At 41.1% G+C, this 15,922-nt stretch overlaps 1 protein-coding gene across 1 annotated transcript in view; it reads right to left on the bottom strand.

The window, feature by feature from the left end:
- Positions 1-15,922, bottom strand: part of NCOA5 (nuclear receptor coactivator 5) — a 30,418-nt gene that overhangs the window by 4,584 nt on the left and 9,912 nt on the right. The window contains exons 2-5 of the mRNA XM_082857266.1: positions 13,890-13,956; positions 4,957-5,283; positions 3,163-3,299; positions 1,556-1,682 (exon numbers count right to left, since the gene is read on the bottom strand). Of these exons, the coding sequence (XP_082713392.1) occupies positions 1,556-1,682; positions 3,163-3,299; positions 4,957-5,283; positions 13,890-13,927 (629 nt within the window). The 5' untranslated portion in view covers positions 13,928-13,956. The remainder of the gene's footprint in view (positions 1-1,555; positions 1,683-3,162; positions 3,300-4,956; positions 5,284-13,889; positions 13,957-15,922) is intronic.

Here is a 15,922-nt window from a genome sequence, read left to right on the forward strand (position 1 = left end):
AGAGGCTACACAACATACTGGGAAAAGCATGGGTTCTAAATGCTAGAAAGACAGGCTTGGATCCTACCACTAACATTTACTTACAAAGTTGAAGCTTTAAGCAAGTCCCTTTACCTCTTACAAACCTCAGTTTCTTTACCAGTCAGACAGGATTAATATGGCTCAGCTCATACGTCACTTCCTTGACTTTCTCTGCAATCTAAATCAGATCCTTGATATATTTCTTATAAGACACATCACCAATACATTTATTTCTGTCATTTGTCCAACTAGGGTATAAGCTCCACAAGAGGAAGGGGCCATGTGTGTTTGCTTATTAGCATTACAGCTCCAGGACCTAGCACCTGTCACACATAGAAAAAATTTGATGAGTGAATACACATGAAACAGGATTACTGTGAAGATTAAAAAATTTATTTAACTGCCTAGCATGTAGTAGGTCGGAGTAGGTGCTCAGAAAATGACATTATCATGAGTCAAAAAGGGGGGGGGCAAAAAAAAAAGCCATCTGCAAGTTAAAGCAGCATCTGTTTCTAAACAAGGCAGCCCAGAGCCTGTGAATGCTGCCTGCTGCTTGGTGTCTCAACACCTATTTCCCTAGTCTCTGCCTTGAAATTAGCTCTTTAACCCCAAGCTGCTAGAAAATACATGAAGTTATTTACTAACCACTTGGGGAAAGGGAACATAGCTACTCTCAAACTTGCAAGCTGCTATATACTCCCTTCTACACCTCTACTCTGCTCCTTCAAGGAAAGAATGTGAAACAGAGGTAGAGTAAAATACTGCTGTAACTCTGGCTTGGCTAGCATGGTCACCTAACAGCTCTGCAAGGCCACGGCACTTCACAAAGAAAGCCTGGCTCTTGGCTGACAAATGCAGAGACGTATGCCTTCCAAAGTACTGGGGATTCGGTGTTGTCTCACAAAGGGGACATTTATTGCTTTGCCTGACCAGCATATATTCCCCTTTGATTTTCCTTGGGAAGGCACCCCTTTCCCACTCAGTCCATATGGTTCCACAGGGCTAATTCCACTTTTAGCTCTAGGGGTGGGCACATGACCTAGCCCTGGCCAATCAGGGCATCCCAGCACTGCTGGTCAGAGTGATAGTTCAGGGATGGGAAAGTAAGCCTGGGCAGTCCAATGAGAAACAATTCCAGGACTTCAGGTGGAAGCAATGGGAAAGAGCAGCTCTCTTTCCACTGGTTTGCTGAGCTAAGAAGATACATATCTAGAGCCAGTGCTGTTCTGCCTTTTTGAGTAGAAAGCTTGTCTGAGAGTGAAGGCAACAGAGAGAACAAGTCTTTATGACAGTGTGACCCTGTATGTGGCCAAGCCTGAACTTCCCAGTCAAGCAAACTAAAAATTTCCCTTTGGGCCTAAGCCACTTTGCAATGGGTCTTCTGTCACCTACAAGTGAAAGAACCCTGGTTAACACAGTATAACAATGCCAGAGTACACAACAGCCCAAGTTAAGTGTGTACAGCTGCCAAGGAACCTGAATTTCTCTTCTGATCCTTCTCCTCACTCAGGAAAAATATCCAAAGGGTTCTTACTTAGTCTGCTTGTTGACCACAATCACAGAACAATCAACAGGCCTCTCAGCATCAAAGCGTCTCTGGATTTCCTCAAAATACTGACGATAAAGCTCTTCTCTACGCCGTTCCTCACGTTTCAAACGCTCTGCAGGATGACACCAGAGAAAACTGAAACATGGACCGTGCCTTTCTATAAAAATAAGTCACAGGCCTTATTTTCAATCCTGAACTACTTGTAGGCAAAGGTCATAACACACACACACACACACACACTTCTCTGAATTAATCCTCTAGACTACCTCCTAAAAATAACCCTTATTATTGTTTTTCACTATTATAAATCCATTGACATGGAATGATTGGATTCAATGGCATGGCTGTTTTATTCTCATACATGCTGCCAAAATGCCCTCTAGAAAGGCTGTTACTAATTTATCCTTTCACAGGGGTGGAGCACCTAGTGCTATTTCTCCACATCTTAGTCAACATTGAGTATTGTCATTAAAAAACAAAACAAAAAACAAACCAAAAAAACCTCCTGCCAACTTGATAGGTAAAAGATGGTATTTCATTATTATTCTAATTTTCATTTTTGGGACAACTATTTAAGTCCCCTATTGACAGGTAATTGTAATTTGTTTTAAAAAAATCAGGCAGTAAACAAACACACACAACCCCCACCCCAAACAAAATAAATCAGGCAGTAAAGTGTAAGTTTTGTAACAAATTAGAAATGAGGTTCTTGGGCTTCCCTGGTGGCACAGTGGTTAAGAGTCCGCCTGCCAACGCAGGGGATGCGGGTTCGGGCCCTGGTTCAGGAGGATCCCACATGCAGTGGAGCAGCTAAGCCCGTGCGCCAAAGCTACTGAGTCTGTGCTCTAGAGCCCACAAGCCACAACTACTAGCCCACATGCCACAACTGCTGGGGTCCGCGGGCCTGGAGCCCGTGCTCTGCATCAAGAGAAGCCACCGAAGTGAGAAGCCTGCGCACTGCAACGAAGAGTGACCCCTGCTCGCCTCAACTAAAGAAAGCCCGAGAGCAGCAACGAAGACCCAATGCAGTGAGAGAGAGAGAAGGAGAGAGAGGGAGAGAGAGAAAAAGATTGAAAAAAAGAAAGAAAAAAAGAGGTTCTTAACTTGACCAGGTGTAAAACAATCTAAAAATCTTTAAAGATGTATTGAATATATTGAGAAAATCAAGGCTTTTATCAATAAAAAACTTGTCTTTACCTAAAAAGTAGATGCTGTTAGGTAAAAATTATAAATAAAACAAAAAACCCCACATACTACATAGATAATGCAAACAGTTTTAGTTACTTGGTCAATGGGCAAAAAAAAAAGCAAATGACCTCTTCTGCTCCCATCTTTTGTTCATTTTTTTTCTTATTGCTGGAATTTCATATTTATTTCTTCTTGTTAGATGACTAAACCAGATGATGGTACTACTTCGCATTTTAAAAATGATTTTCAAGCTGAATGTTCTCTACACATGAATAGGATATTTGTATTTCTTCTTTTTGTGAATTGCTTAGCCAAGTCATTAGCCCCTTTCCAGTTGGTTATTAGCTTCCTCTTTCTTTTGTAAAGTGTCCTACCAGTGCTAAGTGCTATTTCTGCTACTTTACCTTTTGCACGAGACTGACTTTCTGGGCCTGGAGGGCCTCGTCCATCAAAGCTATCTCTGTAACGGTCAAAGTAAGAGTCATCCTTCCTCCTGCAGTAGTCATCCATTCGCAGGTATCGGTCGTAAGAGCCTTCTCTCCTGAAAAGTTACAGAAATGTGCGCAAAGTTAAAAGTCTTATCCTGCAAAAATCAAATACAGAGAATTCTTCAAGACCCAGTTGTCTGTGAGGAAGTAAAGCACAGTAAGGCATAGGACTTTGGGATCAGACAAACGAAATTAGTATCTGGGACTCACTGCTTATCAGCTCTGTGGCTGGGACTGAGTTAACCTACCTTCCAAAATGACTGGGAGGATGTACAGAAAGCTCTCAGCATAAAGTAAGCTCTCTGGCCTAAAGTAAATACAAAATAACTGGTAGTAATTATTATTATTTTAAAAATTTATTTATTTTATTTATTTATTTTTGGCTGTGTTGGGTCTTCGTTGCTGCACATGGGCTTTCTCTAGTTGTGGTGAGCGGGGGCTACTCTTCGTTGCGGTGCGCAGGCTTCTCATTGCGGTGGCTTCTCTTGTTGCAGAGCATGGGCTCTAGGCACACGGGCTTCAGTAGTTGTGGCTCGAGGGCTCTAGAGCACAGGCTCAGTAGTTGTGGCGCACGGGGCTTAGTTGCTCCACGGCATGTGGGACCTTCCCGGATCAGGACTCGAACCCGCGTCCTGTGCATTGGCAGGCGGATTCTTAACCACTGCGCCACCAGAGAAGCCCTGGTAGTAATGATTGATACTAGTTTTGAGGAACCATTCCATGCCCGCATCCCAAGCCTCCTTCCCTGTGCTTTTGAAAAACTGTGGTTAAAAACCAAAAAAATCAAAAAATCCACATAAATAATTTTTCATCACCCCGAACAGAGACTCAATCCCCTTTGCTGTTACTTTGTCTCTATGAATTTGCCTTTTCTAAATACTTCATATAAGTGAAAACATGTTATTTGTCTTTTGTGTCTGTCTGATTTCACGTAGCATAATGTTTTCAAGGACCACCAAGGTTGTAGCAGGTGTCAGAATTACCTTTCTTTTTATGGCTGAATAATATTGTTTTATGGATATATCACATTTTTTTATCCATCTATTGATGGACATTTGAATTGTGTCTACCTTCTGGCTACCGTGAATAGTGTTGCTATGTACATTCACATTCATCTGTGTGAGTTCCTCTTTTCAATTCTTTTGGATATATATTCAGGAGTGGAACTGATGGATCATTAATTCTACTATATTTAACTTACTGAGGAACTGCCGAACTTTTTCACAGTGGCCATACTACTTTACATTCCCACCAGCAATGTATGAGGATTCCAGTTTCTCCACACCTCGCCAACACTTTTTTAAAAATAAATTATTATAGCCATCCTAGTAGGTATGAAGTGGTATCTCATCGTGGCTTTAATTTGCATTTCTCTGATAACTAAGTATGTCGAGCATCTTTTCACGTATTTATTGGCCATTTGTGCATCTTCCCTGCGGTTTTGCATGGCCAAAACAATTTGTACTCCATCTTTTTTTCCATTTGCATGATGTTGCCTTTCAGAGGCCACAGGGAGATTCATTCACTAAGCACAGTTCATCATCATTCACACATTCACCACATACTTATTAAGCAGCACATCTACCATTGACAGACATTGGAAATATAGGGCTGATAAAGTCACTGCTATACAGAGCTTTCCATTAGTTCAGCAGAACACACAAAAAAAGACTATTACAAAAAAACCAAGCAGAACAGCTATACAGGTACCTGTACATGGGATCTCGGGAGTCTCTCATATCTCTGTATCTGTCATACATGGGGTCCCGGTGATCTCGAAAATCCCTAGAGTCTCTCAGGTCACGAAAGTCTCTAGGATCCCTCATGTCCCGAGCATCACGCATACTTCTGCTGTCTCTGTGATCCCGAATGTCTCTGCTCTCTCTGTGGTCCCGCAAATCTCGGGGGTCTCGCATGTCTCTGCTATCTCGAGCATCCCGGCCATTTCTGCCATCCCTGGGCTCTCTTCTTGGACTTCCTCGAATGGGGGATCGATCGCGTCTTGTATCTCGGCTGTCTCCAAAGCCATATGGATCCCTGTGGGAGGTAGCAAGAAAATGCTAAGACAAAGAAATTGAAGGAGCCAACCTTTCAGCTCTTTATTGGAGGAAGCCCCCACCCTCCAAGCATTTTTCTCTAAAATACAGCAGTCAGTGAGAACATGATTAAAATTTTAAGGATAGTTACCATCTGGTCAGCAAATAAAGACTAGTAGGTTCTAGAATCTCAAAAGATTAGGATATTGAGAGAAGAATCTTTGATCCAGAGTCAAAAGTTCTGACTGGGATCACAGTGTCTATCAGGCTTCAGGGACTAATTCAGTATTCTGTATACATGTCAAACTATCATCTCTATCTCAATAGATTTTCAAAGTGAAAGTGTCTTCCCTCAGAACCTATTTCCTCCCATCAGACTTGTTCGAAAGAGACTTTAAAAGGGGCGGAACGTTGCATGCGTGCGTGCGTGTGTGTGTGTCATAATACGGGGCAAGACTCATGAAGAAAAAATGAGCAAACGGCACCATCTCATACAAAGTAACGGTGATCAAAGGCGTTGTCCTTAAAGTACAGAAAACGTCACTTAAAACATCTAGCAGGATTAATCAAATTAAGGGGAAAAAAGAAAGAAGTACAATATGAGACATACAGTCAGGTACAGGAACACTCAGTTTCTCTACCTTCTTAACATACTTATTGAGAAGTGGTCTCTCTCAGTCTGAGGTTTATGTAGAACCTGGTTCCTTTTTTGCCAAGGTGTTTTTTTGTTTAAAAAAAAAACAAAAAAAAAAACAGTATTTGAAGTCACAGGTATGTTTGGCCTGATCTGCTTCAATATTCTTCATGAGACATCCCACCCAACTGGGAACTCATCCCCAACTTCTTATTCAACCCAATCAGGCCCAGACTGACTTTTTCATTTCTGCCTAAAATCATCTTCCCATTTACCATGGTTTAAGTTCTTGAAAGTTAACTGATTTTTCCTCTCTATCCCCACTAAGTCACTTGAATCCTGTTTGTTTTCCTTGTTCATTCTCATTGGATTTCTAAGTTCAATGCAAACTCTTATTTTTATGCTGGCACCACCAAGAGTTTCCAAAAAACAAAATCAAAACCCAATCTTCCAGATTTCAATTCACTCAGCAAATACCAGATTAATCATCTGAATTTCCACCTGTTACCAACTGCAGCTTGGCTATCACGCTTCTGGGCACCCTTCCCTGACAGATCTGGCCCCTTTGCATTTATTATTTCTCCCCCATTTCCTGATCCAACCTCCTTAGTTTTACTTAAGCTGTTCTTATGACTTAACTCACACTACGCATCTCAGTATTTCTGTTCATACGGCTTTTCAACATGGAATGTTCTTCTTGCACTAACTCAGGTGTCACCCAATCCTCAAAGGCAAGTTCATGTCCCATGTCTTCCAAGGAATCTCTAATCTCTAGCAACCGTTGACCCCTCCTGCTAAACACTCTGAGCACTTACTATTTCCATTACTCATCTTGATCTGTTTACCTTTTTACGTCTTCCCGTGTGACCCACTTTAAGGATTACCTCCTCCGTAGAACCTACCCTGAACTCTTGATCTTTTCCAACAAATATGCTCCTCCTCCATTCTTTTCCATCTCATCTACCTATTCAGTTGCTCAAGCCAGGAAACTGGATGTCATCCTTTCCTTAAAGTCGCATCCACTCTTCCAATCACATTTCCAAATTGTTAACTCTTTCTCTGAAATTGATGTCCATTCTGCCCGTTTCTTTACCTCTATAAAGTACCACTGAAGGCCAACCCCAAACCATCTCTCCCCAAAACCACAGTAAGAGCCTTCTAAAGCAGTCTCCTCACCTCTCCTCTTGCCTGTTTCCCAATCTTTCTCCAGATTACTCTAAAGTGATCTTTTACACATATAAAACCCTTCACTGGTTTCCCACAGTATTTCGAATTCAGTCTAAAATCTCTACTGAGGCTAGTAAGATTCTCCCTGGCCTTGGCTCCTGTCTTCTCCAACCTAGTCTCACCTTCTCCCTAGTTCACCACTTGCTAACCATACTGACCTTTCAGCTGTAACTAGTCAAGGTTTTTCCTGATGCCTCTACTTGAGTAGCAGGAACGAATCCATACTCGTTTTCCAGGTCTCAGGCTTAAGTATCCCTTACTCCCTGATTCTGTTAGTTTAAAAGTTTATCTTCTGTCCCTAAATCCTGGCCACTTTCTCTCATAGCACTTTGTTTTCACTCATTTATCACAATTTGACGTCACGTATCAATTTGTTTAATGTCTGTTTGCCCTACTAGACTGTAAGTCCATGAGGACAAGGACTGTCAGTTTCACTCTCCATGATAAAGCCACCGCATAGGTTTATATTGTCTGGCATGTAGCAGACGCTCCAGGAATATGTTAAATGAGTCTTGCTCTGCACACATATTTCTACTGCTGCACTTATCACACTGTTCTGTAGTTATTTGTTTACATGGCTTCCCTACCAAACAGTAAGCTCTTCCAAATGCTTTGTATCCATAGGACACAGAAAAGAGTTCAGTAAATGTTTAATGAATTGAATTGTTCAACTAAAATGTAAGCCTCTCAAGAGCAGGCACCATGTTTTCTTTATAGTTTTGTCATCTACCATGACTACACATATGGGCATTCATCATGATGCCCTCAGCTTGGAAGAGAACCTCAATTTCACTTCATCCACATGGTCACAGCAAAAACAATTTAAATGCCAATTCTGCTTCTATGAAAAGTCCTTGTCATATGTTTTAAGGCTCACAAGTACTCCTGATTTGTGGGAGCAAACATATGGGAGACTAGAGAATTTAAATGAGGACAGCTAAACATTTTTCCTATTAAAATAAAGTGCAGACTAACCAAGATTTTTACTTCAACTTTTATTATGTCACATAAATCCGCCTAACACGTGTAACATCTGATCTAGTGTATAATATGGGCAAATACCCAGGATCTAATGGAAAGGGACAACTGTAAAGTATTTCTGGATTAATGATCAGCAGATAAACCTGCCTTGGGGAGCAGTTAGAAACAGTTATTAGAGGTGGAATCAGATTTCAAGTGTTCCCTGGCAATCAAGGCTGAAAGGGATCATGAACCTGACAGACCACAGACCACACAGAGCCGTGGGCTGGTGAAAACAGGGGTGGGGACAGGGATAAGAACACCATGTCAGAGCATGTTTCTCACAGACTCAGGATAATTATAAATGCCATATTTGGTGCTCATTCTTTTGAATCCACTGAAATACCGTACTCACCTGTCAAGAGTTTTCCCTGGAGGTTGACCATAACACCCTAGATTCCCCAAATCTGGGTTCATGCTTCCAGTTTGGGAAGGCAAGCACTCTCCTCCCCTCAATGAATCTAAAGTCTGTGTGCAACAAAACTACAAATTTCCCCTCAATTACCTTCTGGGTAAAAATTAGAAGAGACAATATTCACATGGGGAAGAACCAAAGGAGTGGTAGAAGCAGGGACAGAGAGGATAGTAATTCTCTAAAATGAAAAGGCAACGCTTTTTTCCTTTCTCCAAAAGGCGAGCAGTATGGCAGACTGCTGCTCTTCTGGAGGCAAAAACAAAAAACCCTTTAAGGTCACTTTAGAACCCAAACAAAGAACTCCCCAGAACAAAAGGGCTCCTGCTTCTGGCCGCAACATGTTTCTCAAAACAAGAACCGGGTAACAAAAAGGTGGTACAGTGTGCAGGATTCAGAGTGCCGCAAGGATGAAGCCTGCTGAATGAGATGCTTGACCTCAGATAACAAATGGGTTAGAAGTAAGTTTCTGGAGAATACAGTTCACTATATCATCCCACAGTACCAGAGGTGTTTAACTGGAGACCAATGCATTGTACCCTCAGGTACTAGGTCACTAGAGGCTAAAAAGAAACTGAATAGTTGTTAAAGAAATTTCAGAACCAGAGTCCACAAACTGAAGGCAAATGATAAAACCCACTAAAATTCTGTTGCAAATTCCTCAGCTATTCAGCAGGAGGGGGGAAAAGGCCAAATACTCTTTGCCTTGAGAGAAATAAAGTCACACCATTTGGAAACATCTGAGAGGTAAGGAGGGATGGGTGAAGGGAAAAACCATGGCAAGTGACGTGCTTCTGGTAGAAGTGCTTCTCTTCCTGGGGATGATACGGGTATGCAGAGCACTAGGCATTTGACAGCTTACTGATAAGATGATTATCTTGGACAACTGATGGACTTTGAGCTTCTCTTTGTCTGGAGACTGAGACCTCAAGCCCAGGATGGTGTCCTTTGGCCTTGGCTGTACAGAAGATTAGGGAGGAAGGCCTCTGTCCTATTCTTTGTCAGCATCTCCTTTTTTTCTTTCTGTTCACATTAATATTTTCCTTGGGAGGCCAGCCTTTTTTTTTTTTTTTTGCTCCTGAAAAAAAAATCCTTCATCAGCTCTTTGTACTTCTGTTCTGTCACAGATACTGTCCACAAATACCATTCTCTAAATGGCCGGCTGCTGTGTGATGTTGATCCCCCACCATGCGCTCCATGCTGTTAGAAACAGAGACAACAGACTTGTACAGAATTTTGCCATTAGGTGCAGGTAGGATAATGGGGTGCAATGAGATATCACACATTACAAATCCAAATTTTATAAGTGCCCATGCTTCTCCCTAGGAAGCACACTGATGATTTTCTCAAACACAAATACGACTCTTCTGTTGGTAGAGAGAGGCGGCACTTGCTGAGAACTGACGGCTCTTCTTTAAGTGTTAGTGCAGAGGTAATCACAGCCTGCAATCTTTAATTGTGAAGCCCACCTAGAGCTAGGGCTGTCTCGTACCCAAGGAGCAAGCAGTTATCAAAGGAATTAACACTGTGGATACACAGAAATCACCTCGGGCTACATAAGAAACTTGTCTACAGTTAGGTTATTTTTTTTCTTCTTTAAAGAACTGAAATATAGTTGATGATGACGAGGTTATTTTTGATGAACCAATCCTTGATGATTTTCACCAAAGAGGCACCAGGCCTAACATCCTTCACGAATACATAGGGAAATTCTCTGCAGAGTTCTTGATGCAGACAAGTTAATTCTATTTGCTTTTTTTCAGGTCATGCAGGAAGGTTTAGGAAATGCAGAGTCTCACTTGGAGGCCACGTCTGCATAAGGATATATTCCAGACCTGGATTGCCGAAGTGTTGAGCTGAAGATGAAAACTGAGAACTGAGGTATGACTAGAATCATGGTCCAGTCTCTGAGGAAGGTAAGGACTGATGCCCAGCACCAATGCTAGACAAGCTGCATGGTAACTATGCAATGTACTCAATGCATACAATGGAGTCCAATGAAGTGGTCCAAGGATTAAATGATGAGAATTCAGGCTGAAATCTGATCCAGAGCAGGGATCCCTGATGCAGAATTCTGTGCTTGGCTGGGCCAATATTGTCAGAACCACATTCTGACAGCTGGAGTCATTAGGGAGGCATATTACTGAACGGAGAGCAAAGCCAGCAGAACCATGGCTTACAGAGACATTTGAAGAGGTGATAATCCTGTGAAAACTCCCAAAGATACTGAGGTGTTTTGACACTCAAGGTTAAAGTCCAGCAAAACAAGATGTTACAAAGGTCCTGCCAACATGCTTAAAAACAATTCTCTTATTAAAAGTAGCAACACTGAAGACACAGAGTTACAACTTAAGGGAAATGTGTGCTATAGGTAGTGGGTTTTTTTCCTGTGAATAATGCATTTCTCTATGCCTGGGGGCACATAAAATGATTAGGGTTGCCAAATGAAGGCAGTTGGATTGTTGTCAACATACTGGTTCGCTTGGAATTATCTCAAGGTTCTGACTGGAAGCATGCACCCCAAAAGACAGTGCTATCCAGTGTTCACCCTCAGAGAAATGATTAGCCCCTTCCAGACTAACCACACACTTTGCCTACTTAGTGTATTTTATTTCTACCCTATTGGTAGATATACCTATTGGTATATCTTGAGATAATTCGTGATCAGGGCAATGATCGAAATGTTAGTGTTCTATTCTGAATACAATGTTCAATTTATCTGGCTTTAAGGTTTGAAATTTTTATTTTTATTAAATGTAAAAAAACTCTGCTTAGATTTTTAGATGGGGCCCAGAAAAGATTTTACTAAATGTGAACATCCCTCTTCCCCGAACCTTACTAAGCATGACTATATGAAACTTAATCATGGCAAACAACACGATGAGGAATCCAGTTAGGGACTATCACCAAGGAAGACTGATTCTTAATGGAATTTGAATTAGCCTAGCTGTCCCTTCTATTGATTGTAAATAAAGTGGGAAGCCACAGCCCTATCCACAACCCAAACAACCTCATTTTAGAATTTATTTCTGAGGAAGATGATATATTAAAAGGTATATAAAAGTAACGTGTATTTATATTTGTAAATCTGGTTAAGGAAAACATTTTAAAAGGCCCCCTCCAATGTTGTTTGTATGTTTTTCCTTGGGGGGGGGTGTTAAAAGAAGAAAAACAGCATAAAATATTTCTTCTATCACAGATGAAATTATGGAGTGGCATTTTAGGTTGGGATGAAATTAATCTTTTAAATTTAATGCAATTTAAAATATAAATTGCCCTGGCAATGGCTATATTGGATTCCAACCAGGTGAGTTGGTTATTTCCCCTACATTGCCAATGCAGGTTGAATGCCTACAATCAACTGGAAATGTTAAAAGCATCTGGTTAGGTATACTGTTAATGGAATGACATAAAATATTCTTCTCAATCCATAGCACAAATGGGAACTACTCTGTATTCTGCGATGAGCACTCCCCCTTTTTTGCCTGCGGAAACACACCAACATTTATCTACAGATCATAAGCATCTTGGGGACAACAGAAAGGAGGAGGATTTTACCAATGGAATGTTTTATAGTGACCAATTCCACACTCCTGGTAAGCTACCTACTTCAGAAACACACACATTAGAGCTCCTTAGAAATTAGGTATACACCGTATCTCCTTTCAAGTCATTTAGCAACCACAACTTCCAGTGGAGCCCCATATTTCTGACCAACAGATGCAAACTCTTAGCCACCTGTATTCCATGTTTACTGGGGCAAGGAGCAACACAGAAGGGACTGCCCAACATCTGCAGCATGGTTAGATGCAGCACAATAGAAGCAGACATTATATGGATTTGCTGAAGTTCTACAGGATTCGTTTATGTTCTTTAGCATACTCACACATACACACAAAATGAATCAATACAGTATTTACCTGCAAGCTGCAGGTGTTCGTTATGGTGTTAGAGAGAACAAACAGAATACCAATGTATATGCTCATTTCTGCAGTGAAACCAATGGATGACCAGGGTATCCACCTAACAGCTGTGGTGTAGCTATAGTTGTGGTGTCAGACTCAACTCCTCTGTGCAGGCAGAGTGCTCAAAGAATCATACTGAAATCAGCAGCATTACTTTGCCTCTAGGGTCTGCTTGAGCTCTGCAGAACCGACACGCGTAGTTTAATCCTGGTAGCTTAGAAAATATCCTCACATCCAAGTGGGGGCATATACACCAAACACACAGCAGCCATTCCTTCCTATAAGTAGGTAACAAACTATAGGTGTTTTTGGTCCAAAGCAGGACAACTGTATGTTATGTGTAAATGCCCAGCTAGTTGGGTATATCCCTAGGTGACCTGTGGAGCTACCAGTACAGACTAGGATTCATTGTACTCAGCAGTGTTCAGTTTCTCATATGAAATGTAGTTTACTGTGGTATATAGTTTAGGCAGAAAACTGGCGTTTTACTTAGGGGAAAAGTCAAAACCCATACTGAATATCCACTTGGGCCATGAAGAGACACCAGATATGAGATATATATGTCCACATTCCACACAAAACCGCACACACTACATCCACTTGTGTGCTGTTTACGGAGCCAGACAGTTTGAATACAATATTCTCATCTTTGGTATAAATGGTAACGTTAATAAGGCTCTTCTTTAAGAGAAGGGACCAATTTAATGCACATCTTGAGGATACACATCAGGACTACCTCTTTTGTAAATAGTGGAAGAACATCTGGGGAAATGCCTTTTATTTCCAGGAAAGCTAAGAAAAAGGGAGACTTCTGAGAGGTGGGGTGTTTTTGCCCTTTTTATTTCCCCTCGATAGGTAACCCAAGCATGCGAGCACACAGGGGATCTGCAGCACAGGCACAGTAGCAATCTCTCAAGCAGCACTTTCTGTAAACCTGGGTTAACATCTGGACCAGCAGCCATTTGGAATGAAGAGTTGAATCTCTGCTGCCTGCTGCAGTGCAGCGCAGCACACACCAACGACCCTCGGGCACTCCTCCTGCTGTGGAGGCTCCCATTGACACGTGAGCTGGGGACAGACAGAGGTTTATCCTCTTCCAATCGCCTGCAACTTATGTTGCAAGCTGAACTTGCTGGGTTTGTCACGGAAAACACAAAGCTTCCTCTGCATCTCCTGATGTAAGTTTTAAAAAAGCAGCAAGGCCCTTCACACAAGGTTCATGTTCTTATTGTTTGCTTGAGCGTTTCTGATTTGTTGGGGGGAAGAAAAGACCCTTGATGTACGAAGTTGGGCTTAACTCCCCAGAGCCCAACTCTCCCAAGGTAACTCACTGCTTCAGGGTACTTTACCTTCGTGTGGGGCTGGGTCTTGATGGAGCCGTATTCATATTTCTTCTTTCCGCTGCCTTATTAATATCTGAAAAGAATAATCAACCCATCTGTTCAATGCTACGGAATAAAAACAAGATCATCAGCACATTTCAAATGAAAGCAACAACAAAAAAACTACAATGACAACCAGATGGTGTAAGAAAATCCATTCAGCAGACGCACAGTCACTTGGGCAATTTTTATTAAGTTACGGCAGTACATTGTCATGGCTTCGTAGGGAATGTCCCTCAGTTTTCTAGCTAACACATAATTTGTGTAAAACTGATTATGTCAATGCTTTAACACTATGCCAAGCCTAAACCTAACAACTGCCCCCTCTGAAAGGGGAAAAGGTTGTCTTCTAAACTCTTGGAGAACCAGCTGTAAGATTCTTTTTTGAGGGAGGAGAAAGGAAGAAAGAGAATTAAAAAAAAAAAAAGAAAGAGCAAAGGCAAATAGTTCCATTTTATGCTATAAAGAAGTAATGGCTGGAATCCACTGTCTTAAAACTTTGAATATTCCATGAAGCAGGGCCTCCTTTTAGTTTGCCTTGTGTGGCATTCCACTGGATAGAATCTTCCAGGATGAGATGTAGGAAAGAAATTTATTATTTTCTAAACAAAGTATATGACATGTTAACATCTATAACCCTCATAGGCAAGTACCTAAGAATAAAAACTGGCATCTGGTATAGTAAGATTAGGTAATAAAACACTCATCGTAAGTTTTCGTTACAGAAGCCTAGCATACACAACCAGATAAAAAGTGGAAACATACAAACTTACAGAAAGCCAATTTGTGCAGTTAAAGCCTCCCTGCTAAAAACAAAACAAACCTGCTCTGCAAAAACTGAATAATAAAAACACCATCATGTTAAGTAAAAAAGTGATGAAGTATCTAAAGTACCAATCCATGCTCAAAGGTAATACTTGACAATTTTTATATGCCTTAAAGATAAATAAGTACATTAAAGATTTCATACTTTAGTAAATGGAGAAATAAAACTGCTTTCTGCTGCAGTGTAATTTTATTCCCCTTGTTCCATATTAAGCAGTTAACAGTATATCTAGTGACATTAAATGGTATTAAGCACTCACATAGAGTGCTTTAAAATAGTAATTATGTGTTTGAAAAATTCTAACCAGAATCTTATCATGTGAAAGACCTCAGTAATAACAAAACTTAAGAGGTCTTGTATAGCCTTTACCCTGCTATGTTGTCAACTTGTGAGTTCCTGTTCAAATGAGAATGATCTTCAACTCCATTTTAAGTCAAAGTCCATTATCTTTAGTAGAATGGCTTTTGACCAAACTGAAGGTAACAAAATATGTTCTCTAAAGGACTTGGCCAGTAATACCTGACCATGGGTTTGGTACTGCATGTCACAAGTTACAACCCTTAAAGTTCACTAAGGCCTGAATTACATGTTGTATAATGACAGGTCTTACAGGGAGTATCTAGTTCCTTTTATATATAATTGTGAAGAGTATCAGTTCAGGTTTAGAAGGGCCTACTGACCTAGTCTGCTCACTTACTTTGTACTGCTTTCTAATATACGGTGACTATGATTCAGAGACAAATGTAATGTCTTTATTTAAGTAGTTTTCAAAGTATCTCTGGAATACATGGGGAGTGGTGTTGGTGGTGTGCAGATTTTTTTAAACAGGTACCATAGGGACTTCCCTAGTGGCGCAGTGGATAAGACTCCATACTCCCGAAGCAAGAGGCCTGGGTTCAATCTCTAGTCAGGGAACTAGATCCCACATGCGTGCCACAACTAAAAGTTCACATGCCACAACTAAGGAGCCCACAAGCCGCAACTAAGGAGCCTGCCTGCCGCAACTAAGGAGCCCACTTGCCACAACTAAGACCCGGAGCAACCAAATAAATAGCTATTTAAAAATAAATAAATAGGTACCATATTTCCCAGCAGGATTCCATGTATTATTAAATGGCCTTGTGAATGAAGAAAACTCATCTAAACATTGACTTGACCTGGCAAATGTTTAGGT

Source organism: Leucopleurus acutus, assembly GCF_964270905.1.
Source record: "Leucopleurus acutus genome assembly, chromosome: 16".
Lineage (NCBI taxonomy): Eukaryota > Metazoa > Chordata > Mammalia > Artiodactyla > Delphinidae > Leucopleurus > Leucopleurus acutus.